The sequence below is a fragment of the Pocillopora verrucosa genome, chromosome 9 (genome assembly GCF_036669915.1).
Source record: "Pocillopora verrucosa isolate sample1 chromosome 9, ASM3666991v2, whole genome shotgun sequence".
In the NCBI taxonomy this organism is placed as follows: Eukaryota; Metazoa; Cnidaria; class Anthozoa; order Scleractinia; family Pocilloporidae; genus Pocillopora; species Pocillopora verrucosa.
The window spans coordinates 20,151,539-20,177,073 of NC_089320.1; the positions used below are offsets into that span (position 1 = coordinate 20,151,539).

At 36.7% G+C, this 25,535-nt stretch overlaps 1 protein-coding gene across 1 annotated transcript; it reads right to left on the reverse strand.

The window, feature by feature from the left end:
• LOC131793690 (DNA mismatch repair protein Msh2) lies at positions 1–25,506 on the reverse strand. Its single transcript, XM_059111144.2, has 30 exons — positions 25,446–25,506; positions 25,320–25,369; positions 25,189–25,224; positions 24,560–24,647; positions 24,299–24,447; positions 23,863–23,973; positions 23,621–23,707; positions 23,406–23,529; positions 22,655–22,735; positions 21,867–21,925; positions 21,400–21,520; positions 20,675–20,788; positions 20,495–20,556; positions 19,844–19,915; positions 19,502–19,618; positions 18,991–19,105; positions 18,453–18,508; positions 18,231–18,320; positions 17,856–18,027; positions 17,433–17,496; positions 16,703–16,764; positions 16,014–16,109; positions 15,083–15,147; positions 14,296–14,463; positions 13,601–13,692; positions 13,082–13,236; positions 12,201–12,268; positions 2,176–2,248; positions 1,536–1,585; positions 1–905 (listed from the first exon to the last, which is right to left on the reverse strand). The coding sequence occupies exons 1-30, from the start codon at positions 25,477–25,479 to the stop codon at positions 750–752; spliced, it is 2,787 nt and encodes a 928-aa protein (XP_058967127.1). The 5' UTR covers positions 25,480–25,506; the 3' UTR covers positions 1–749.
• Between the last annotated feature and the right edge of the window lie 29 nt (positions 25,507–25,535).

A 25,535-nucleotide genomic window follows, 5' to 3' on the forward strand; every position in this document is an offset into this window, starting at 1 on the left:
TTACGATAATGAATATGTTTAATCAATGTGTAAATCATATGGCTTCTAAACAACCAATAACCTGATTAAAATAACCATTTTTCGTCCCCGAAAAGGACTCGATCCCGGCGTGGATTTCGTTCATAGTAATTAATTTGCATTAAAACTGATTAAAGATTTTTTTATCTTGATTGACACAGTTCTTATCAAATTAACGAAACAACAAAAAAAGGCCACTGCGCTCACTTACGAGGAAATCACGATTTACATTGATAGTGATTCTAGGCAGGCCGTTGGAAATCTTCCATGTGTTAGTTTGCTTCACACTTGTCACACCTGAAAATTATTCGCAGCAAGGACACGCAAAGCAATACAAGGAAATCATCGTAACTGTTTTTAATTCTCTATCGTTTCATAACCTAATATTAACGTTTTAGTTCCTTCGAATTTCTTAGAACGATTTAACAGTAACAAACACCCATCATGCCAAAAAACATTCGTGATATTCTAAACCCATTAGTAAAATTTTCTACATGGAAAAACTCTATCAGTGTTCGAGAGAACCATCTTCTGAGCCAGCGGTTTTTCGACGATGGTTCATTGATCACAAGTATGATATACTTTTGGGTTGGCATACAGCATGTACGTGTTGCAACCTCCCAACATTTCTGACCATTCTATCAGAGTAATAAACAGTTTCAATTCATTAATTCCACATTAAAGTGTAATTAAAGGGGTCGTAATAGTCCTTCTTATTCCTGTTTACGTCCTTATTTGGCAAGGAGTTCTTGAATGTAAGGATTGTTTCTGGCCAATACTTGTTCCTTTAATCTCGCTACCTCTTGTGAGGTTTTCTCTTCTGTCATAGACTCAACTGGCAACTTGGCAACTTGACTGAGGAAATCTTTGATTATTTCTTCGCCATCCTTGGAAACAGACAAAAAGAAAGCAAAATGGCTCATCGTGACCAATAAAGGTACGTTTAATTTAAAGATGAATTATCACACGAGATGATATATTAGAAATCGGAAACTATCTTTTAAGCACCTAGGTGCGTCACGAATTAAAAGCACAACAGAGATCTATGTCTTATATCACAAAACCCACTCTACCACGCTGTTATGGGCGCATTTCGATTAACTATCTGAGTGTCATAAACCAAAATCATGGTAATCTAACGGCTGATTTTTAATTAAAAAATTAAAAAAAGGAGTCAACGAGAATCCCAAAGATAAACTGGCAAACGGCCTGAATCGCAGGTCAGTGCGAGTGTCTAAAAAATGATTTGTTTAATGCTGTATCTGATTGGTTGAGAGACTGTCTAGAGTCCTATAGAACCATCGCAGAGCGAAGTAAGATGAACAATATTATTCACTTGAAAATTGCTTTACTAGACTGGAAGATGCAGTGACATGCCTCGTTAGAGGAGTAGCCTCTCAGTATAAGCAAGCTGGTACACCGAATCAGCCTTTGGTTCAAAGTTTTACAGGCGTTCTATACCCGACCCGACCTGCAACATTGGAAGAAGGACAAGATAACCATTTTCTTGTACCCACCTGCTTCACCATGCGCCGTCTCTTGGCTGGCGATGTGCCTGTATCAGAGTCTGAAATAAATCCGTCATGAAACACGATTAAAAATTAGCAGTAAAGACTCTGGCAAAAGTCAGCAGTAAGTTACATAGTTAACGAATTCACTTCCGTTAAAATGGGTAGTATTCATTGAAAAAAGAAAAACCAGACGGCTTTTATCGAGCTTGGAATCTAACAATGCATAGTTGTTAAACATCATCCGTTAGGGTACGGAATGGATTGAGTTGGACTACAACCCATCCTCTACAGGGGCTAGATCACTCTGTGAGCTTGCGCTGAGTCATTCCAGATTGGGCCAAATCACTATTTTCCCTGGAGTGGAGCGCGTTGTTGTAATAGCCGACAATCACAAGGTGTTTTGGTCACGTACTGTCGAGAATTATTCGAGGAAACTGCAATTCAACAATTAGACAATTCTCGCTTTAATGGTTTACTAGATTGTATGAAACGAGACGGCAAAGACTGTCAACAGCCCGTTGTTATTAGTGTTTTCTCCTTTCTAACTGCGCAAGCGTAAGTCATGATCTAGCCCCTTTCACTGAAAAACAGTCTCTCTTTCGGACCTCTTCGAAGAAATGCCACAAAATCGAATATATCTTCTCACCTAAAACTCCATCACCCAAGGACGCAGTGCTGCCTTGAAAATCTTCTAATTCCGCTGCTTTTTTCCTGGCAAACTGTAAAAGAAGACAACAGTAACGTAGTTTAATCACAAATTTTCATAATCAAAATAGTACAGCCTTGGAAAAGTTAAATGTTTGTGGTAATTTCCAAAACATAAAAACTAGCAAGGTTAATCAGGTAACACTAATTACCAGTAATGAGATCTAATTAGTGATCTAATTAGTGATTAGAAGACAACAGTGACGTAATTTAATCACAAATTTTCATAATCAAAATAGTACAGCCTTGGAAAAGTTAAATGTTTGTGCTAATTTCCAAAACATAAAAACAAGTAAGGTTAATCCGGTAACACTAATTACCAGTAATGAGATCTAATTAGTGATGTGCGTCACATTTTCAGAATAATAAAGACACCTCGTTCGATTGTTTAACATATAATACGTGCGGGCACTTTGCGAGTTGTGTAATGTTTTTCCCAGCCCCTGAGGGGCAAGAAAAAACACCAGCAATAGGCAACCAACACTCCGTGTTGTTTCTTTGTTTGTTTCTTGCAATCTCGTAGTAAATTTCGTTCTTTGGCATAGAGCGTTTTTCGATTGCATGTCGTAAAACTAAAATCAAGTAAAAACAACTGAGGAAATATCATTAGGAACCAAAGAAAACTCAAAGAAAAAAAACGTACGTTGTTAGTGTCGCATTCAATTGACTCTGAAGTTGGAGCAGGTTTCTTTTCTCAAGAAAAATCGATGTACTGCGGAATTACAAGCACCATCGACCTTTTTTTTTTCAGTGTAATTTATAACAGTTGACGTCTGAAATAGACCAAGAACAACTTTTTCCCCTATGATATCCGTCGTGCGAATTGCGCGAAATCCTTGGCAAAATAACCCAACGCCGCTTGAATTCTGGGAAGTAAGGCACGTATCAGAGATGCAAATGTACCGGTATTGAAACTCAATTAGCGGCGGTTAAAGTCACGGTAATTAGTAATAGTTAAATGATTATTGATTAAGCTTCGTTATGTGCGTCATCAACTTCAAAACAGCCATAAAGAATAACAAAACAACATTTAATTTCCTCCATAATCAATAAGAGTAATTAAGAAAATTGAAAGGTATCGGTAAAACGTGCGTATTTTCAAAACAACATGTCACGTTCCACCCAATCAGTAACATGGCGCTAATCAGTGATGATTTAACCCAATCAGCAATAACTGTAAAGGAAGTAAGCTAAATTAACTGTATGCATCATCAGGGGCACTTTCAAAACAACCTCACGATAAAAAATAACTAAATGAATAAATAAATTTCCTCCAAAATCAATAAATAACAGTAAGTAATACGATTAAGATGTATCGGTATAACGCGTCACGCGTCATAAAGTAAATTAAAAACAGGATAATTAAGTGTTATCAACTGAGTCGATGACGTAAATTGGCCACCGTACAGAGTTTAAAGGCTGACGTTTCGAGGGTTAGCCCTTCGTCAGAGCCCTTCGTCGCTCTGACGAAGAGCGAACGCTCGAAACGTCAGCCTTTAACCTCTATACGGTAGCCAATTTACGTTATCAGCTCAGTTGATAACACTAAATTACCTTATCATATTCTCCCAACGACGCAGCACCACAGTTTCTTTAGAAATTTACCCCCATCCATTAATTTCAAAACAATTTTAATCAAAACTCAGCCAGTTATTTATAATATTCGGCGCTAATTCCTAAGCTTAACCAAATCAGCAATGCCCATTTTTGTGAAAGTAGAAATCAGAGGCGACGGTATCAAAACAACTTCGCAAACTAAAAGAAAACAGTTATTATTTACCCATCAAATCCTTAGGGTGACCAGCATCTAGTTTCTCCTTACAGTAATACTCCTAGTAATTCATTACGATCATAAGAGTAAAGAAAATGATGGCTTACTTAAGAAGCATTGATTGTCAAACGAATTCTCCTTTCAGTATGAAAGAAGATGTATAAAGAAGAGTGCAGAGAATATGGATACTGATGTTATATTGTAAGGGGTGAAAGAGTACTCTAAATAATGCTAAAGTTAAAAAAAAAAAAAAAAAAGAACGCTGGGGCAATCACAGAGCGAAGTAAAGCAAAGGCAAAAGAAGCCCTACACTACGTTGAACAATCAGTTAAAAATTGCTCAGAAACACAACATCAAATTTTTATCATCACCGGGCCAATAACGAAAAGCAATAAACAAGATACTTAAAATTCATCATCGAAATGAGTCGTGATCTTCTAAGTTATAATTAGCAGTTTAGGTCACTGTAGCTACCCTATAATCTTGACACTAAAGAAAAGGGTTGGTGTTTCACGAACAACATGCGTCACAATCCTATTTAACGATAATTTTAACTGGAGACGTCAGTTTGGAGACACCAATTAATAGAAATGACTCACAAGCAGTCCTACACGCGATCGTTGCGCACGTCTCGAAGCAACCCATGAGTATAAATTGCGGAGCCCACGGATGGTTTGGATGCACCTTGTTCGTAGCTTGGTACTGGTGGTAACATATGATGGAAGACGTGAAACTGTTCAGTACGCAGACAAAAGTTAAGATGACAGAGATAGAGGAACAGAAAGAGAAATATTGCTGTTACAAAGGCAAGGCCAATCTGTTACGTTCTTGTGATGGCAAACGCAAGGGGAAGGAGCCTGAATTCTCCGTCAAGCACCAAGGAAAAATCGAAAAAGAGGCTGAAAATTCAGAAAGACAAAGCGTAATGGAAAAGTTCATGAGGAGCAGGCTGTATCTGCGCGGAGGGAGTATGTCTGAAGAGGATGAAATGTTTGCGCAACAAGAGTTGCACGCGTTGGACATAGACGATTTTAAACCTTTGAATTTCAGTGAGATCTTAGATAAAAGATTGAGGGAAAGCAACAAAGGAAAGATAGTAACTAGTATGAGAGAACTCTGCGAATATCTAGAAAATAATTGAAGGAAAAAGAGTAGTGATTGTCTTTGTGAAAAAATATCAATATATCGAATAAATATTAAAGTCTCGCAAAATAGCTCAGGCTGTAAGGGCGTTAGAAGTGATTCAATTGTTACGAAATCTTAGATGATAACTAAGTCCGCCTAAGCGGATGACGGGAGGATTACCTGGATGAAAACGCTAAACGAACCGCGCTTGTGGTCGGCACGAAATCATAGCGGCTCCAAAGGAGCCTAAGCAGTTACCGCTGTAGTAACAACGGTTGTTACATTTGTCCGCATTATCTTTAGACTCCTGCGAACTAAAGAGCTTGTGTTTCGCGATTGCAACCGTATTAGGTGATCTGATCGAAATAGCGCCCACCAGGTCATTCAAACATCAATATTGCTTATATTTCTTTCTAGTTTTCTTTCATTTTGGTTCTTGTTTCCCATTCTCTTTAACGAATCCTTAAAACACAAGGTATTTTCATCAGTTAAACAGCATCTTGTTCAAGAAGGGAGACTTCCTCATAAGAAAACAAAAGAAGTACAGAAGTTTCAGAGCACGAATTTAATGGTTTTTTGCTTGGGATGGCGGTACGACTAGATTTGAAGAAAACACCGAGAAAGGGGAAGAGGATCGGGGAACGGTTCGCCGTGAACAAGAGTTAGGGACTGAAAATACATGACATCACGGAAAAAGGTCTGAAAACCAGTGTTGATCAGGCGCTTTTCGAACCTAGTCGTTATAGCAATCAGCATGGGCGACAACAAAGTTTTTATCGAAGGGATTTTAACTTGATCTTTTCCTTCAAAAAGTGATTTACGCGAATATAAACTGCAGGTGTGAAAGAAATTGGGTCTTAGGAGTGGCGAGTGTCTGAGAACTTATTGAGGGTTATAAGACATTTGAACCTACTAAGTCCACTTAGCTAAATCCACCAATCACAGAATTGATTACAATTGTAAAAAATCTCTTTCGTTTTAAATTTTAAGTAACAACTTTTCTCTTCCTCTCCCCCCTTTGTATTCACGTGCGGCGCGCGTGATTTCACAAATCATACTCGTGATTAACAAATCAGACTCCCGCTTCGCAGTCGTCCGATTTGTTAATCACTCGTATGATTACAAACCGAAACTGACTTCACTCGTTATTAATTTGTCTCGACTAAAACTTCCACAACAGTCGATTGTTCTGTAACTAGCTCTAATTAGTGCTAATGAAATCCAAATTAGCACCGTGCGACACTTTAGAAGTAATTAGTAATTATCATTAAGCTAGTTAGTCGGGTAGTTTGAACAAGAACAAAAAAACGCTGATTAACCTGAAGTAACAAGTCACAAACTGCAGGTTGTTTTCAAGGAATTGCACTAGTGATGGGGTTAAATCCATGGTTACTAAAACGAAGCTGATTGGCAAACGTCAAACCGCGTGAGAATATTGAGCGCATACTTAAAATTAAAAAAAGGTCTCGCGAGATTGTTCTCCAAATAAACATTGTACGCTTGGAAACAAACCAAAACAAATCTAATCTGCAAAATAATTGATCGACGTCATGTTTTTGTAGATTTCACCTATTTTAGCGATTTACTGAACGCGAGGTTTGAACAGACTACACGTGTGTTTGGCGATAGTTGTAACGACGCAAGGCCCAAAACAACGTTGACAAACCAATTAACCATGCAAGTACCACAGAATGACGCGGAAAAGATTAGCAAGCACAAAAAGGTGCTGATTAACTTGCAGGGTAAAGAACGTCATCTCTGTGGAGAAACTAACACTACGGCACAAGCACAAGAAACACAAAATGACAGCACAGCCACCTTATGCAGCGGATTCTTCATGAGTAAGCGAGTGTTGGCCGAAGGAGCAAACAAACTGACCCAAGAGGAGATCGCCATGCTTGAGTTCGACATTTTCAAACCCCTGGATTTCAACGAGATTCTGTTTAATAGAATGAAGAGTGGTGATTATCGAGGAAGGATCATCACTGATCTCAGCGAACTGTAAATACGTTCATTAACCCATTCAACAAAAATAGGTGCTGTACACTTACTTGCCAGATTTTTCTATCATTTTCTTGGTTATTCTATGCTTTTCGAAATGCAATCGATGAGTATCATTTTTCAGAAATATCATATAATTGGAAAATGATCACGTCCTTTCCTCAATTTTCACCTCTCTAAACGACGGTGTATACATTTCGTCTATCTTTAAACCCTGATGCATTTCATTTCTTATACAGTATGATGTTGTGAGTTTAAAACCATTCAAACTACGTAAACCTTATCTCGTGTTACTCACAAGCAGTCGAAATTCTGACCTGGAGTACTTTATTTTCACTCTGAGTGATATATTTGCCTATTTCCACTTTAAACTCAAAAGAATAAACGAAAGAGGAAGATAGAGACAACTGGTTTTAGTAGTAATATCCATGTTGTTCCTCGAATAAGTGAAAATATAATGAACGAAGAGAAAAGAGAGCAGGATCATATTTCAAAGGCTTTCAAGTGGGAATAAAAAGGGGGCTCCTTGATTGGCGACAGCCAATCAAGGTGATTATCATCTGGACTTTTACTTCCCTGCATATGGAATATGTGATAAACTGCAGGTTGTTTTCAAGGAATTGACACGTGATGGAGATAAATCAATGGAAGTTAAAACCAATTTGATTTGTAGGAAACGTCAAAGCAAATGACATTGGTGGGCGCATACTTTAAAAATGTATATTGCAAGATTGTTCTGGAAATAAACATTGTACACTTGAAATCAAACTAAAACAAAACTAATCCGCAAAATAATTGATTGACGTCATGTTTTTGTAGATTTCACCTATGTTACCGATTTACTGAACACGAGGTTTGAACGGATTACACGTGTGTTTGGCTATAAAACATGCACGTTTCGTAACGATGCAAGACCCACAACGACGTCGACAAACCAGAGAAACACTGAACATCTATGCGCTTTCCAGCATTCCAATAAGTAAATTTACCATGCAAGTATCACAGAACAACGCAGAAAAGATAAGCAAGAACAAAAAAGTGCCGATTAACTCGCAGGATAAAGAACGTCATCTCTGTGGAGAAACTAACACTACGGCACAAGCACAAGAAACACAAAATGACAGCACAGCCACCTTATGCAGCGGATTCTTCATGAGTAAGCGAGTGTTAGCCGAAGGAGGAAACAAACTGACCCAAGAGGAGATCGCCATGCTGGAGTTCGACATTTTCAAACCCCTGGATTTCAACGAAATTCTGTTTAATAGAATGAAGAGTGGTGATTATCGAGGAAGGATCATCACTAATCTCAGCGAACTGTAAATACGTTCATTAACCCATTCAACAAAAATAGGTGCTGTACACTTACTTGCCAGATTTTTCTATCATTTTCTTGGTTATTCTATGCTTTTCGAAATGCAATCGATGAGTATCATTTTTCAGAAATATCATATAATTGGAAAATGTTCACGTCCTTTCCTCAATTTTCACCTCTCTAAACGACGGTGTATACATTTCGTCTACCCTTAAACCCTGATGCATTTCATTTCTTATACAGTATGATATTGTAAGATATTGAAAGATTAAAACGATAGTTTCAAAATGAATGGTCACGCTATAAACTCATTCCAGGAATCATAACAGTAGATTTTAAAAATACTTTGTTTCACCATTCCTCTGTCCATTCAAACTACGTGAACGTTATCTCAAGTTACTCACAAGCAGTCGAATTCTAACATGGAATACTTAATTTACACTCTCAGTAATATATTTGCCTATGTCCTCTTTAAACTCAAAAGTAAAAACAAAAGAGGGCGATAAAAACATCTGATTTTAGAAGTAATATCCATGTTGCTCCACGAATAAGTAAAAATATAATGAACGAAGAGATAAGAGAACAGGATCATATTTCATATTATTTCAAGTGGGAATAAAAAGGGGGCTCCTTGATTGGTGATTATTATCTGGACTTTTATTTCCCTGCGTATGGAATGTGATGAACTGCAGGTTGTTTTCAAGGAATTGACACGTGATGGGGATAAGTCCATGGTAGTAAAAACAAATCTGATTGGCAGAAAACGTTAAAGCAAGTGATATTAGTGGGCACATACTTTAAAAATGTAAATTGCGAGATTGTTCTCGAAAAAATCATGGCACGCTTGAAAACAAACCAAAACAAAACAAATCTGCAAAATAATTGATTGACGTCATGTTTTCGTACATTTCACCTATTCTAGCGATTGCTGAAAACGAGGTTTGAACAGATTACACGTGTGTTTGACGATAATACGTGCACACTTCATAGGGATACCAGGCCCACAACAACGTTGAGAAACCAGAAACACTGAACATCTGTGTGCATTCCACCTCCTCAGAAAATCAGTTAACCATAAGAATACCACAGTAAAAAGCGAAACAGAAACGCAACAACAAAAAAACAAAAACAAAAAAAAAACCGCTGATTAACCTGAAGGTCGAAGAACTTCATCTAGACGGACACACCCAAAATACGGGAAAGAAATACAAAATAACGGCACAGCCACCTCCTGTAGTAGGCGCACTTTCTATCGGTTTACTTGTGTAATAACCCTCGCAGGATGTTGGGAGAACACCCTTTCTATATTGCTTTCAGAAAATAAACTTTAAACAGTATGTTTCAATTTTCTAATGGTTTACCGGTGCGACAGACAATACGTTTTGGCCAGTCACGTATTTTGTGTTCGCAAAACACGTTTTTTGTGTTCGCAAAACACGTTTTTTGTGTTCGCAACTCCCATCAAAACGTGAGGGAACACAGTAAGCCTCAAACTCTGTGTGCTGTCTTGTTCGCTGGTGAATACGTCAAGCATGGAAGAAAAAAACAAAGCAAAACAGAAACGCAAGAACGATAAAACACCGACTATTCTGAGGGGTAAAGAGCCTTATTTATGTGCAGAAACCAACAGTACGCCACAAACTCAAGAAACACAAAATGACAGCACAGCCACCATATGTGAAGCATTCTTTATGAGCAAGCGGGTGTTGGCCGAGGGGGCAAGCAAACTGACCCAAGCGGAGATCGCCATGCTGGAATATGACATTTTCAAACCCCTGGATTTCAACGAAATTCTGTTTAATAGAATGAAGAGTGGTGATTATCGAGGAAGGATCATCAATAATCTTGACGAACTTTGAATACTTTTACTTAACCTCATCGACAAAGAAGGTGGTGTACACTCATTTAAGCTGCGTCAATATTTGGCAAATCTTTTCTTTCATTTGTTTGGTTGGACTCAATGAGTATTATTTTTCAGCAATGTATTTATTACCACTTTTGACATGTTACGGTTCTTCATTAATAAGGAACAACATTGAGTGGTTTTAACCTCTCTCCTTCTCTCTCTTTTTATTGAATTAGAAGTGCATTTGTGCACATTCATTACTGAGCATGCAAAGTTCTGAGAAAAGTTCAGAGCATGAAATGTTCCTTTTCACAATTGTGGTTCCTTGTGAGTAAACTTGGTATAACGTTTAATGAGTTTCATTAGTCTTGAAAATGGAGAATTAAGTTTTGAAAATCTACTTTTGTTGTTGCAGATATGAGTTTACAGTGACTATTCAGTTTAGAACTATCGCTTTAATCTCACAATATCATACTGAATAAGTCAAGGAAAGCTATGGGGCTAAAAGAAAACTAGGTTTTAGACAACATTGCTCAGAGGTAAAGATCAACTATTTTTGCGCGCTTAAATTGAACGGTTGAATTGAGTACAAAGCATTCTTTAAGTTACAAAAATCAATCCTTTTTTTCCTTCAACATTCAATGCACATAGTTTTCAAATTAATTGCGAGATTGTCCACAAGTAAGCTAGTGCGCGTTTGAAAAACAAAACAAAACAACTTCCGAAAAATAATCGATCGACGTCAAAATGTTTCTTAAAATTTCCTTTATTTCAGCGTTTCTTGAAAACGAAGTTTGTACAGATTACACGTGTTTCAGCTTTTCTCAGATTTTATTTCTAATTTTTTCTTCGGTTAGATTTTGATCCATCGAGATGCTATAGATAGGCATTACGCTATCATGTAACGTTGCTATAACTCTTATTTTAATGAGCAGAATTGTTGCCGTAGTTGTTTTGCCTTTTTTTAACAATGAAATGTACATCTGTGGCCCCTTGATTACAGTGAACACAAATATTGTCCGAATTAAGCCTTTTTGTGAAGATAACAGGATAATTTAGTGTTATCTACTGAGTTGATAACGTAAATTGGCCACCGTCAAGAGTTTCAAAGCTGACGTTTCGAGCGTTAGTCCTTCGTCTGAGCGTTTGGAGGAATTGTGGGTTGTACGTGTGTTTGTATGCAGAAAATTAAGTTACGTTCTTCGTGAGTACCTTGGGATTGGGTCAAGGACCCTGAACAGGCTTGAGCGTTATACATCAAGTTAAAGTTTGTTTCCCCGTCGAATATTGTCGATACGTCTCTTGATCACCTATTGGTCAGTTCTGCCATGACGTTATTGGCTGCAAGGCAACCAACAACGTCACGTCTCGCAGCCAGTTATAAGGAGTTTAAGGTGTCACTACGGTGACATGTGGTAAATCGTAATCAAATTTCAAAGACTTTCGCCAATAGCTCGATGCGTTAACTGTTTCTGACAGTCATATAAATAGACATATAAATAGAGTGTTGAATTCAAAGTGAAAACAAGACTAAATTGCTGTCGAGGTTGCCTTGCTAAGAGGACGTAAGAGTTGATGATTTGACGTTTTTGTTCTGTATTAGACGGTTAGGAGATGTACAAAGTTTTAAAACGCACGTGTTTCGCTTATGTTCTGCTCATTAGATCTTTTGTTTCGCGACGTTCTCATTGCCGTCGCCATTTTGGTTTTCTTAAAGTCCCTCTTACCACGTATAAACAACAAATCAGACTACACGACCGTACTTGTTACGACTTTGAAAATTTCTCCACTTTCTACATCCTGGCAAAATTACTGGCACACCATTAACCATTGGCCGCTACTAAATAGGAAAACAAAGGCGCGGAAATAAAAGCAAAATAAATGTGGTTAAATAAGTAAACGTATTTTTACCTCTATGACGCTTGTTGGAAAGTGAGCAAGTTCCGCGACATGAATACCGAAGCTCTGATCACATACACCTGGAAAAATATAACAAAATAACAATAACCTTAACGTCTTATGAAATTTAAAAAACGATCTTTGGCTAAAACTTTTTAAAATACGAGCTTTCGGCTGTTTGCGCTACAGCCTTCAACGGGTAAAATTGCGTTTTGCGTGCGTTTGACCACGCTTTAAGTGCGTTGTCAGCGAAATTATTACGCCCCTGATCCTAGACAAGTCAAATAATTCTCACAGGGGGCATACTCCCAGTGTGCTTTATCGCCCACTATTCCTGACCGAATAGCAAAATGGAATATTACTTTTTCTTGAAAGAGGAGAACTAGACAACCCAGAGAGAAACGCTCTGACAGAAGAATGGGACCAACTAAAAACTCTGTCCCTATGTGACCTCTGGTCCGGGGAGTCGAACCCAGGCTCCAGCAGTGACATGCAACTGTGCGCAATCCTTGCGACTGACCAGAAAGAGAACAGCTGACCATATAAAGTACAATATCGAGGACGTCTTAGAAGCTCAGTATCTAATTCAAGGTCGGAACTCAACTTGGTTTTTGTCGCATGAAAGGATTAGAATTTTGATACTCCTCTCCAAACGGAAGTTAGTCCATCGTAGAAATTCTTCAAGTTTCTCTAAAAGTTGTCTGGTACCTATCAATACTCCTCGGTAGAGAGAGAAATTATGGGAGCAAAATTTCTTGCCTAAGAACACAACTTAAGCAACCACGAAGAGTTCGAACCAAGACCTCCCTCTCCAGCGCCAAACAAATTAGGACTGGGCTTAAGTTTCTCCCACAGGAATAGACATGCTCTTTTCCTCCAATTTCCTTGCTCACCGGGTTTAACTTTATACAAAAGCGTGAGAGTCCCACTGGAGGTCATAGCAGTAACGTGGAGGTTGGTTACCGTGGAAACTTCATCCGCGAGAGCTGTAAGCTCATGGAAATGGGTGGCAAAAAGACAGAAGCACTTGATGTTGGTGGCAATGTAGCTGAAAAGAAATGTTACAAATAAGCTATGTGCTGGCCAGATTACAGTTTAACTCAAAAATAAAAAGAGGTTAAAATGGGTGTCACGGAAAATGGTTTATTTCATACTTACTAGCTTTAGGATACACTATAGACTACAAGCAGTCCCTTGTTTTCGGCGATTTCCGTCGCGCGAGTAAAAAAAACAACAACTTTTCATGTGTCTCATTCCGGCGTTCCAAATTTCCACGTGGCTTGGTAACATCAATTCTCTTTTGTTGTTTTTTTTGTTTAACTCGCGCGAAGGAACTCGCCGAAAAGGAGGGACTGCTCGTAGTTCGGATAAACTACATCCTGGTTGAACCAGGTTTACTGCTGATTTCTTACTGTGATATCGCCCACGCCAGTCCAAAGCCATCATATGTTGATGTTCCCCTTCCTAGTTCATCGATAATGATGAGAGAGTTTTCAGTGGCAGACTAAAGAAGAAAGAAAGCAAATGAGAAATGAAATAAATTTATCAAGCCAAACTAAATTCGAACGAATAAAGGGGGGTAAGTTTCTAAAGAAACTGTGGTGCTTCGTTGGTTGGTGAGTATAACAAGATAATTTGATTTTATCAACTGAGTTGATCATGTAAAATTAGCCACCGTAAAGAGTTTCTAAAGCTGGCGTTTCAAGATTTAGCCCTTCGTCAGAGCAAATACTGGCGAAGGGCTAACGATCAAGGCGTGAGCTTAAGAAACTCTCTATAGTTGCCATTTTACATTATCAACTCAATTGTAAACTCTTCTAAATTCGAACGAACCGAGAGATGTAAGTACTTGCAGTATTCTGTCTGTTTGGTCTTCGCTGACACATCTATTAGAGGGTCGTGTGTACCCTGGAATTTCCCCCCTTAGCCACGCCCTTTGTAACTGTAACATCTACAAGTATGTGCTGAATTTCACAAAACAGGGACACTTCAGAAACAGAAAGAACAGTCCTTCTCAAAGTCTTCCTGATTGACTCACTGTATTTTTTAGCTCCCTGGTGACCCTAAACAGATAGTGTTATCAAAGAAAATATGCGAAGATCCCTACCCTCAATATCGAGGCAGTTTCCAGCATTTCAGACATAAATGTAGAAACTCCTTTTAGCTGACTGTCTCCAGACCCCACTCGGGCTAAAATACAGTCTGTTATGGAAATTTCTGCTGAGCTACAGGGCACAAAACAGCCAAGCTGAGCCATTAATACAATCACTCCAGTCTAACAAGGAAAAACAGAAATACACATCATTAAGTTGAGACATACAACAAGCATTACTACAAGCCAGGGACCCAAATTAACCTTTTAAATCCTACGATCTAAAAATCAATTCTCCTCACTGTCTGTCGTACAATTCTTGTAATTTTAGCTCTGAGAATTTGTTATTAAATTCAACAATATCCATAAGTTGATGCTTTTCTTTTTTTTCAACATCTTTTTCTTAATTATAAAGTACTGCTATTGTAAAGAGAAATTACTAATTAGACACTCCTAAGGGTAAAAGGGTTCAAGAAATTCCTTAATCACCCTTTGGCACCTAACTGGCGAATAATGGTTGCCAGCAGTACATTTACAGTTACCAAGTTATAAACTGTAACTTAAATAGCTGTTTGACCTTAGCAATAAAGGATCGTTCATCCTGACAACATTTTGACAACGAACCCAAGTAATCGACTCATTTTTAACAAATGTGAGAAGATTTTAGTCGCGTTGTGTCGCATAGGGGCTCGTATCGGTTGCAATCTTGATCCCTAAAAACTGATTTATTCAAAGTCACTTTGAAGAAAGATTAGATCAGGAAACGAATTGGCTTCTAAGACAACAATAACAACCAACATACCTGTCTGATGTAAGTAGATTTACCCCCCATATTAGGGCCAGTTATTATCAAAAATTCTTTGTTACCTGTTAATAAACATTGTTATAAAGATAACAATCATTTCATAACAATTAAGTCACATTCTTAATCATTTATATTTTTCATTATTTCATGGATAATTACGACTTCCACCGAGCTATTTTCTCTTTTTCTTTTTTTCCATAAATTTTTACAACATGTAGGTTACATTTCAATTCATCTCCACCTCAAGCAAGGAATACTTCAATCAGTTTGAAGCTTCAACATTCCCCCTGGACAACCCAACCCAAGTGCCAGACTTAATGGTCAATTTTTTGTAAAAGGCAAGATCAGCGACCATGACTTTCTTGTAGATATTCATCTGCTCACGAAAGTAAACTCTTTACCTTCAGACACCTCCACATAAAAAACAGGTGTATTCCTCTGAAAACGGACTTGACAATTTATGTTCAAATTCCCTACCCCTGGGGCACAGATGGGTGTGGGGGGGGGGGGACAATATCGAAACTTTGAATTTATCGGCACATAATGTAATTTGCCCTCTTAGATGGACTTCTTAATGTGGGAAACCATACCTTTTGGACTGAACATATAAAAATACAGTTATAATGATGATAATATCAATATAATAATAATAATAATAATAATAATAATAATAATAATATTAATACTAATAATAATAAGAAGACGAACAAAAACAATAATTGTATCATTGTCTCATTTACTACTCAAAACAATTCTGAAAAAAATTAAAAGCCTATGGTTTCCAAAGGCAAAAAACTGAATAAAAAATGTATCAAACTTGCCCCAGACCCAGTTGTCCAAGCAGTATTTATCAATTGTAGTTCAATAACACAATATTATCCTTACAATAGTTTTATCAGTCACAAACCAATCACTCAGTTCATTATACCTCTTTCAAGCTTGAGATCATTGGAAATAAAAGCCACATCATCTTGAACTTCAAGACAGGGATGTCTTGCCATGTCAAGTTTGATGTGTCCCTCTCCTGTTAAGTTAAAAGAACATAAAAAGGACTCACACAAGACTGATTTGGTGTCTGGACAGTATTAATAATGAAAGTCATATGATTAAAAAATTATCAACCACTCTAGTAACAACTTATAATAAAATAAAATCAATTTGACCTGCAGATGAAAATCAAGAAAAGAAAGGATCCTCACAGGTGGTCTGCAATTTTAACAATTGCAAAAAAGAAGCCTGCAAAAATTCAGGCTTTGACAGGATTCAAACCTGCACCTTCCATGTACAACAACCAACTAGTATCTGGGAGGAAAGGGTCCAATTGCATGAATTGTTTGAAGCTTCTTTTCTGCAATTGCTAAAATCTCAGCCTACCTTACTTTGCTTGCTTAAATATGTAATTTAACTACCAATAAGAAAAAAACAAAAAACATCACAGGGAACCAATAAGAATTGGTTGAACACACTCAGTTGCAAAAAAATGTTGAGCCTTCAAAATCTTGATGAAGGGTGCAAGGTGAAGGAGAGGATACCAAATGAATTACATCTGATGCTCAAAAATGTTCTTGGAAGGGAAGTTGTAAAGTAGTAATGATATCATCTTGTTCTTTGACTTACCTTTGGGAGTAATTTTTGGACGAACAAATGGAATAGGAGCATTAGCTGAGACATGCGCAAAACTGAAAGAAGAATTAATTACAAAACATAATTAGATAATTGACATACCACTGTCTGCATTGGGCTATCGTTTACCCATAATACCTTAAGGCCAGTTTTGTTAATAGAAACACACTGTAACATGGATTGATAATTATTATTGAGAACACACCCAACCTTAACCCTTTAACTCCCAAGATCTCATTAGTAATTTTCCTTACTGTCTGCCAAATGATTCTCATAGTAGTAGTTTGTAGAATTTGGTATTAGATCAATTAGTAATCCCATAATTGATATTTTTCTTTATTCTCATCACTTGTCTGCATGATATTGTATAGATATAATAAGGAGAAATTCTGTCTTGATCACTCACAGGAGCTAAAGGGTTAGTAAGTCAGTAAACTATATAGTTCCTAACCATTTACTTGCGCATAATAATTTATGTAAGAACTTGGAGGGCAAGGGGCGTAGTCAGCCTATAGCCCTGTAGGCCTGGGCATACAATTCTTTTCCACCCACTTGGCTTTTATCATATGACTCTTGCAAATTTTGAAACAAAAAGTGAACTTTCTTAGGGTAAAGGCTCACAACAAGTCGAAAGCTGACTACACATCTGGAAAGATATGAGAAAAGTTTTGACTCTTTCACAACCAGCCAGACAGAATCAATCACAGATTGGTTGAAAACTTACCTTATCAAGGCATCGAGCTGAGCAATAATGTCGCTTAGCATTTGCATTGGCTCACTGTAACCTCCTGTCATAAAAAAAGTAAACATGATGCATAGGTTTTTTTTCCCCAAGAGCCACACCACATGTATATAAATGATACCCTGCTTGACTTTGGCTTGATGAAAGTTGAAATGGTGTCCTTATCTTTATAACATACTTTTCTTGGACCAGTCTCTTCCCCATGCAGAGAGGGGGGGGAGATACCATTCTCATCAAGGATCTAGACAGAGTTTGTCAAATTCTATTCATTTTCCATTTTGCTTGAGACAAGCAACAGGGAGTGTACACAATTATAGCTATGGGCCTCAATGTTTTTAATTAAGACTCAGGGAAACTCAATTTCACTTAGCAAAGGCAAGGAAGTATGGTAACATGCTTACATACCGGCCACTTTTATCACTTCATTGGCCAGGTTACTCTGCACTTCATTGTAGGTCTCCTTAAAAGCTTGAAACTGCTCATTCAGTTGCCGTAATGCTGAATTATTGAACCTTATTCCATCCTTTCTTGTGTCTATTGTTGTAAAGCGTTTGTTGTTTCTTAAGGCCTTTTCTTCCTGTAGTTCACACACACCAAAAAGGAAACATGAGTTGCGTTGAAATTCAGTACTTTAACTGTTGGCTGGGTAGAGCACATCCAAGTAATTCTTTGGACTATGTCAGGTTACCACGACATGACCTTAAACCAAATATTTCCCCCCTTCACCCTCCTATGAGGTCAATAAGTACATAATACTATTGTTTACAGAGAGAAACTTACTTTTTTTGTTATCCTGAAGAAATAACCAAACTGGTTATTGGTTTCCAGTTTTATTGATTTTCCTGCTTCAAGACCAAGATCTCGTGCTGCCTGTAAACAAAAGATTGGTTAAAAATCAAAAAGAAGTTTTACTCAATTGACTGAACATTGTTTTTTTAAGTATGAAACAGCATGAAATTTTTCTGAGAACAATCATAAAACTAATATAAGCTTAAAACTAACCTTGTTTAGTTCTACTGGTATTTGCTCTAAAATTTCATCCATCTTTTCTCTACACTCTACAGGAAAAAGGTCACCCTAGCTATAAATAAATTTTTCTCAAAAACAAATATGAGTGGATGCTTTCTTTTACAACAGAGGAGTTTAAAAGAACTTTGAAAAAGAAAAAGAAAAAGAAAGTATTCATAAAGTCAATAGGATCTTCCATATCATTATAAGGCTAAACCTTTACACTTCAACATCAGTATGCGGATTCTCTATACTTTTTTTTTTCTTTTTTTAACATTTCCTAAGGTGCTGACAAGGAGAATTTGTTTAACTATCAAGAGATCCAGATCTTCAGTCAGTGATCATTTCCTTTATTCTTGTGACCTTGATAAAATGTTTGATTCAGGGGTTATATTGTAAGGAGAAATTAGATGCTAGTCACTCTTAGGGGTTAAAGGGTTAGTTTCATTTGGAAAAACTAAACTTTTTGATGAAACTACAAAATTGTAAAATAAAACAAAACTGTAAAATAAAACAAGAATGCAAATCACACCTTGCAATCCTTCATCAAAAGAAGCCTTGATCAAATATTCATGGTTCTCCACCTGATCAAGATCTACAGTGGTCTCCACTAACTCAATGAACTTTTGAAAGTCTTCAATAAGATCCTTCAAAGAAATAAATAGCTGCTCTAAACAGTATTCTACAGTTTGCTCCAGATTTATCAAAGATGAAAATATCCCTTGAAGAGATTAGGAATATTGACTGGCATATCTCAATTACCAAGCCTTTGAACTAAAGCTGTAGTAAGGTTAAAGAGATATCAGTCCTTTACACCCAAACATTGGTATGCTTATACTCCATACAGTTCTCCATACTTTTCCTTAGGTGATGGCCTGGAGAATTTGTTCAACAACCAAGATCTTCTTTAGCGGGTGATAAATCTCTTTATTCATGTGACCTTAATGTGTGATTCAGGGGTGATATTGTGAGGAAAAATTAAATGCTAGTCACTATATTTAGAGTTCAGAGGGTTAAAAATAAAAAGTTGTTCACTGAATCACCTTTATGGGTGTTGTAAAGCAGTCGCGTATAAGCTCATGGTGATTTCCCTGATAGCCAGTAAGAATACCAGTGAAAGTAGGAAGTCTATGAAGAGCTTGGTAGACCCTCACACAGTCCTGGTAAGTGAGAGGAAAGGAAAAAAAGTGATGCAAATAAAAAAAATATCCCACTTTTTGACACATTAACTTCCAAGGATGTTAGACTATTTAAATCCGTAACTTTGTGTTTCTCAAGCCAAGGGTACCACTTTAATATTTGAAAGAATAGCTATGAATGAGCCCTCTGAACAACTTATTTCTTTGCATACTTAATCAAATATTATTAATGGTACTGTATATTACCTGTAAACTTGCTTTCTGTCGCTGGAATTTCTTGGCTAGTCGAGAAAAATCAGGAATTTTTCGCAACTCTTCCTGTAAAAATAACAGCACATCCAAAACATTGAAGTTCTCAAGTAGCATACACAATATCTTTATTAGGCAGGTTAATTATTGAATTTGGAAGGAAAGACTTATACCCTTGATACACCCTAATATCAGTATGCACATTCACCAAACTATTCTCTATACATTTCCTAAGCTACTGACAAGGAGAATTTGCTTAAAAAACCAAGAGCTTCTTTAGTCAATGATAATTTCCATCATTCTTGTGGCCTTAATGAGTAATTCAGAAGTGATATTGTAATGAGAAATTAGATGCTAGTTGGTTAGGGGGTAAGAGGGTTAACTAAAGATAAGAGAACTTACATCAGTACTGGTACTCTTTCATTATCTTGATACAAGTTTAGTTTAGTGAGGTTGAACTAGTGCCTCAAACTTGGATATAATCCACTTGTGTTTCTGTTATATACTAATTCCTATCTTTCTTTGACTGCCATCAGTCAACAAAAGATCTGAAATACCTTTCCATGGCAATACATCACAACTCCTTCTTGACATGAACATAACAGCTTTACTCACAAGCTTTCAGTTAATCACCACAAATGTACACACCTGAATGGTTTGTCTAAGTTCTGTGTCTTCAAAGAAAACTTCAAGAACATCAAGTCTCTCTTCTGTAAAATGAAAATTAACAATTTAAAATGTTCACAAATGACAGTAGAAACTGTTCACACAGATGTTTCACATACTCTAGTATGCCTGCTGTAAGACTGCAATTATTTGTAGACTAACCTATTTTGTTTTTGTCCATCAAAGGTTGTTTAATCCACTGTGCTATTAACCTCTGTCCCTGTGCTGTCTTTGCCTTATTCAACAAACCAACAAGACACATACTCTTATTGCCTCCTGGAATGGAAGAACATCAAACAACTGTGTCAAAAATCTGAGATCAAATGTTCATTCCTGTTAGAGGTTGATAAAATAAATGCTTAAATAATTAAGCCTATAACTAAATAAACTTGTGAAGAATCAGGTCAAATAAAAGAGTAAAACTGAGGCTCTACCAGGTCTTAACAGTTTTATTCTAACTGTAACACTAGCACTTTTTCTTTCATTAGGCAAATGCTATATGTGGAGCCAATTAACTCTTTTGCTCCCAAGATCTCATAAGTAAAATTCTCCAAACAATTACATGTCTTCCATACAATTATGTACTAGTTCAAAGACATTGCTATTGGATCGATTAATAATCCCCCAATTGACATTTTCCTTTATTCTCATCACTTGTCTGCTTGATATTGTATTCACACAGTAAGGAGAAATTCTGTCTTGGTCACTCATGGGAGTTAAAGGGTAGAATGTCACAAGGGAACTTAAGCAGAATGAATGCTATGAATAAATTATAGGCTGCCAATTGTGAAAAAAGTTCCATATCTAACTAAATGATTTCCATTCCATTACCACATGCACATGCAAATACTGAGGATACAATAATATATCCAAAGGTAATACTGTACCATCTAATGGGTTTGGAAGAAGATTGAGAGCTCTCACAGCTGCAGCATCAAGCTTCATAAACTGTGTTAAGTCAAATGTGCTCAGATGAAACTGGCTGAAGTTTGACTCATCTGCAAGGAGCTGCAGTTAATAATAAAACAAAGTCTGAATAAATATTGGTAGCATATTCCAAAAACTAAATTTTCCTGTACATTGAACAAGAAAAGATAATTACAGATTAAACTTGTAAGCATGCATGTATGCACAGTTTTGATGTACTCATTTTCAAATTTGAGGTGATGTAAGGTCAGGTGAAAATATTTGCATTAATTCTCACAGGCCTTCATTCTACTGTTATTTTGAAACTTACAATAATTATGTGTGAATATATAGGTGAAAGAAATGTTTTAAAAAGGTACGAATACATGATGTATAATGGCAACAAAACAATGAAAATGTCTGCCACAATAAAGAGTTGGTGAGTTACCTCCAAGTACTTGATCAAAGCTGCTAGAGAAGATGTCGCATGAGTCAAGTCTATCTCTGCTGCAAAAAGGAGATTCACATTCACTGAGTACAATTTAAATGACGTTAATCAATCTCAGACTGTTTGTAAATAATACAAGCATGAAAGACACCAGCAAAAGTATCTTTAATTTTTATCCACAAATAAAAAACAAAATTCTTCGCCTTGTTCACAATTTTCTTGCATGACGTAGCCAAAGAATATAGTCATCTTGACTTCCATGGGTTTATATGGTCCAACAGAATATTATATTGAAATTAATGTAACTTTTGTTGTCTCTTAATCCTCTAACTCCAAGAAGTGATCAACTTCCCCCTATAATGTCCATATATTATCCAGCAACCAGGTAATGAGAATACTCAAACTCATCATGGATAGTTTGATCTAACACCACATTCTAGTTATAAACTAATTTACAAGGAAATGTTTAGCAGCTAGAGGGGAGAATTAACAATCAGATCTTGGGAGTTAACAGGGTTAATCAATTCTTACTTGAAATAACAAACACTCTTCTCTTTGTATTGGGAGAAAATTGAAAAGTTGATGGACAGCAAGAGCAACAATAAATTTTATTCATGTTACCCTCACTGGGCCATCTGCCGATGCTTGTCTGATGCATTCGGTAATTCTCAAGATATTTATTAGACTGAGAAAGCTATTTAGCCAAAACAGCATTCAAAATATCAAACCCAGAAGTATTTTATTTCCTCTAGTGAAGTGTTTTGTAAATTAAATAACAAAAGACATACCCAAAGTTCCACTATTTCCACTTGCTCCTAACTTCAAAAGCCTGTTGAGATCCTGTACTATGTCTTTGTTGGAAAACTCAGCTACAAGCATGACAAATTGATACATACAGTAAGCTATAGTTATCCTATTTATTTAAGCCATTAATTAACCCTGGATTTTTCAAACTCCCTTTCAAATAAAACATAATACTTGTTGCTATCAACTTGGGTTACATTACAGTCTTTTTTCACCATGGACATTTTAACTAACCAAAATATCCATATATCTATTGACTTTGATCACTCCAAATGACATGAGATATACAGAGAATAATACATGGACATGCAAAGATGTGGAATTTCTTTTCCAGTGTTCAACTCAATAGCTCACAAGTGACTGCAGTGAACAAGTGAGATGTTGAGTTGAACATGAGAAGAATAAATCTATATCCAAAAGCAACCATGTATTATTTTGTTTATAATATAAACACAACAGACCTTCAATGACAAGATTTAAAGTTAACTTTATTAATGAAAGAAAATAAAAGGATAGACAATCCTTGAATAAAAATAGTGAACAGCATTGGCGCTAAGGATCAAGATGAAAAAAGGTGTTGAATTGCTGCGAAAACAACAATGGGTATAATTTTGAATATACAAAATTCTCAGTTATTGACTTTGTCCTCAGCAACAGAAATCTTCTAGTGTCTAGGGGTTATAGAAAAATTATTGGAACCCCTGCTTTTTGCCATAATTTCAAACTAAATCTTACATTTTTTCCTGTCAGATATGAGAATGTTGCTTCGTTGAATCACCTCTAATACTTTGGCTGCATCAGCACTTGTGTCATTTTGTGGCAGTAAACATTCCTTTGGACCAAGCTGTACAAGCAAAGCCTAGGAAATAATTCATTCATTATTTGTACCTCTTATATTCTTTTATTTTACCTAACAAATAAAGAGATTCCACATTTAGCATCTTTCTTACCTCCAGATTAGAAAACTGATCATTATCGACAAATTCACAGACTCCAAGCTTCCTTGCTGCAACATCAGCATATGAAGCACCTACCACCTGTGGAAAAAAAAAGGTTAATCATAAATGATTTTTTTGATGCTGTAACTTTCCCTTTTGTTCCTTAGTTTGCTTCTGCTGCATCTTCTTCCCAACACCCAATCATACTTGTCACTTTGTGGTACATCTTGTCATGAATTTTTAAGCAAACGTACCCTTTGGCCATTTTCCATACCAAGCTTGATTGCCATGACGACTGCTGACACAGACATGTCATTATTTCCAAAGAGAATGTCTTCAAATTGTTGCAAATTACCAGGTGATGCCTAAAATAAAGTTATGAAAATACATCACATATGAAATGTTCTCTATACATTTCCTAAGGTGCTGACAAGGATAATAATTATATCCTTAATTAATAATCAAGAGTTTGTTTGGTTAGTATTCATTTTCTCTATTCATGCAACCTTTACATTTAATGTCATTGTAGTCACTCTTAAGGGGAAAAGAATAATTTAATAATTTAAGCGGCAATTCAAGGGAAAAAAGATGTCTAGACAACACTGATAGCAAGATTTAAATAACACATGTTCAGTCCATTCATTACAAATTTCTCTGTTTAATTGTTAACTAATTCATTGCATCTTGTACCTTGGCAACAAGTTCCCAGGCTGATGTGTTCTTTGCACCTTTACTTGCTCTGTACATCTCCACTCTATACTGACGTACAAGCAACAGATCCCGAACTGTACTCTCAAAATTCATTTTACTCAAAATCACTGATGGAACTTTCTTTTCACCTGCAAAACAAGGTACTTTTTACATACAATAGCAAATATCACTGTTTTTTATAACAATATCATATGCTGAAGGCAAGCAGTCTGTTAAGTTATTTATTACATTTCAACATACCAATCCCAAGATATTTAATAACACTTGTTGTCTTGAAGACTTCTTTTGCGGCAAATGCTGCATCAGGACCATGAACAGTATAGTAGTCCTGTAATGGAGGAGGAAAAGACAGAGTATTAGAGCAGTCATGGAGGGGTGGGCATAGAATAGATATCATTTCAAAGAACAATGCTCTCAATAAAAAAAAAAAATTTAAAAAGTGCAGTGATTTCCCAAAGATAAACACAAGCAGTGACTTTCTTAACTTTTCCCTAGAAAACATATATAATTGCACAGGGGATAAAAAAAAATAAACAAAAACAAAAACAAATTAAGAAGCCCAGTTCTTCTGTAGAAAATTTGATTAATGCATATTAATAAAGTGTGTGGGAGGACTTAAGTAAACCAAGTAAAAGGGGTAAATGACCCCTCCAACCACCATGCTCTGATTCCCCCCCCCCCACCCTCCTCCCCACACCCTACCGCGCACGCCAGCAGGTACAACTTCCCTTCATTGTTTTGTGTGCACTGCTCTGATTGTTGATTTAGTGATGTAATAGTCTGCCCACTATTCATCAACATCTGGTAGTACAATTGTGTATACAAAAGGGAACCCCAGAGATCAACATTGTGAACGAGCGAACACTTACCGAGCGATCGAACACACGGAAAGTTGTTTCAGGTTTCTAAAAGGGAAAAAGATGGTATACAATTACATGAACTAGGAGTGAATGATATACCATGTCGTAAATCACCGCAGAAGGCCTAAACAAGAACATACCTCGGGCAATGAGCGATAGAAGGCCAGAAAGCCCTGTTCTGCCGTTCCATCTGCAAATTTACAGACAAAAATATCTGTCATGTACAATCGTCAAATTAAGGTAAAACATTCTTCAATTGTCATTACCAAGTGAAAACTGTTGACAAGGTTGCACAGCCATTGCAAGTATGGCGGTGAAGCCAAATATCTTACACACGTGAGCCACAAATTTGGCGG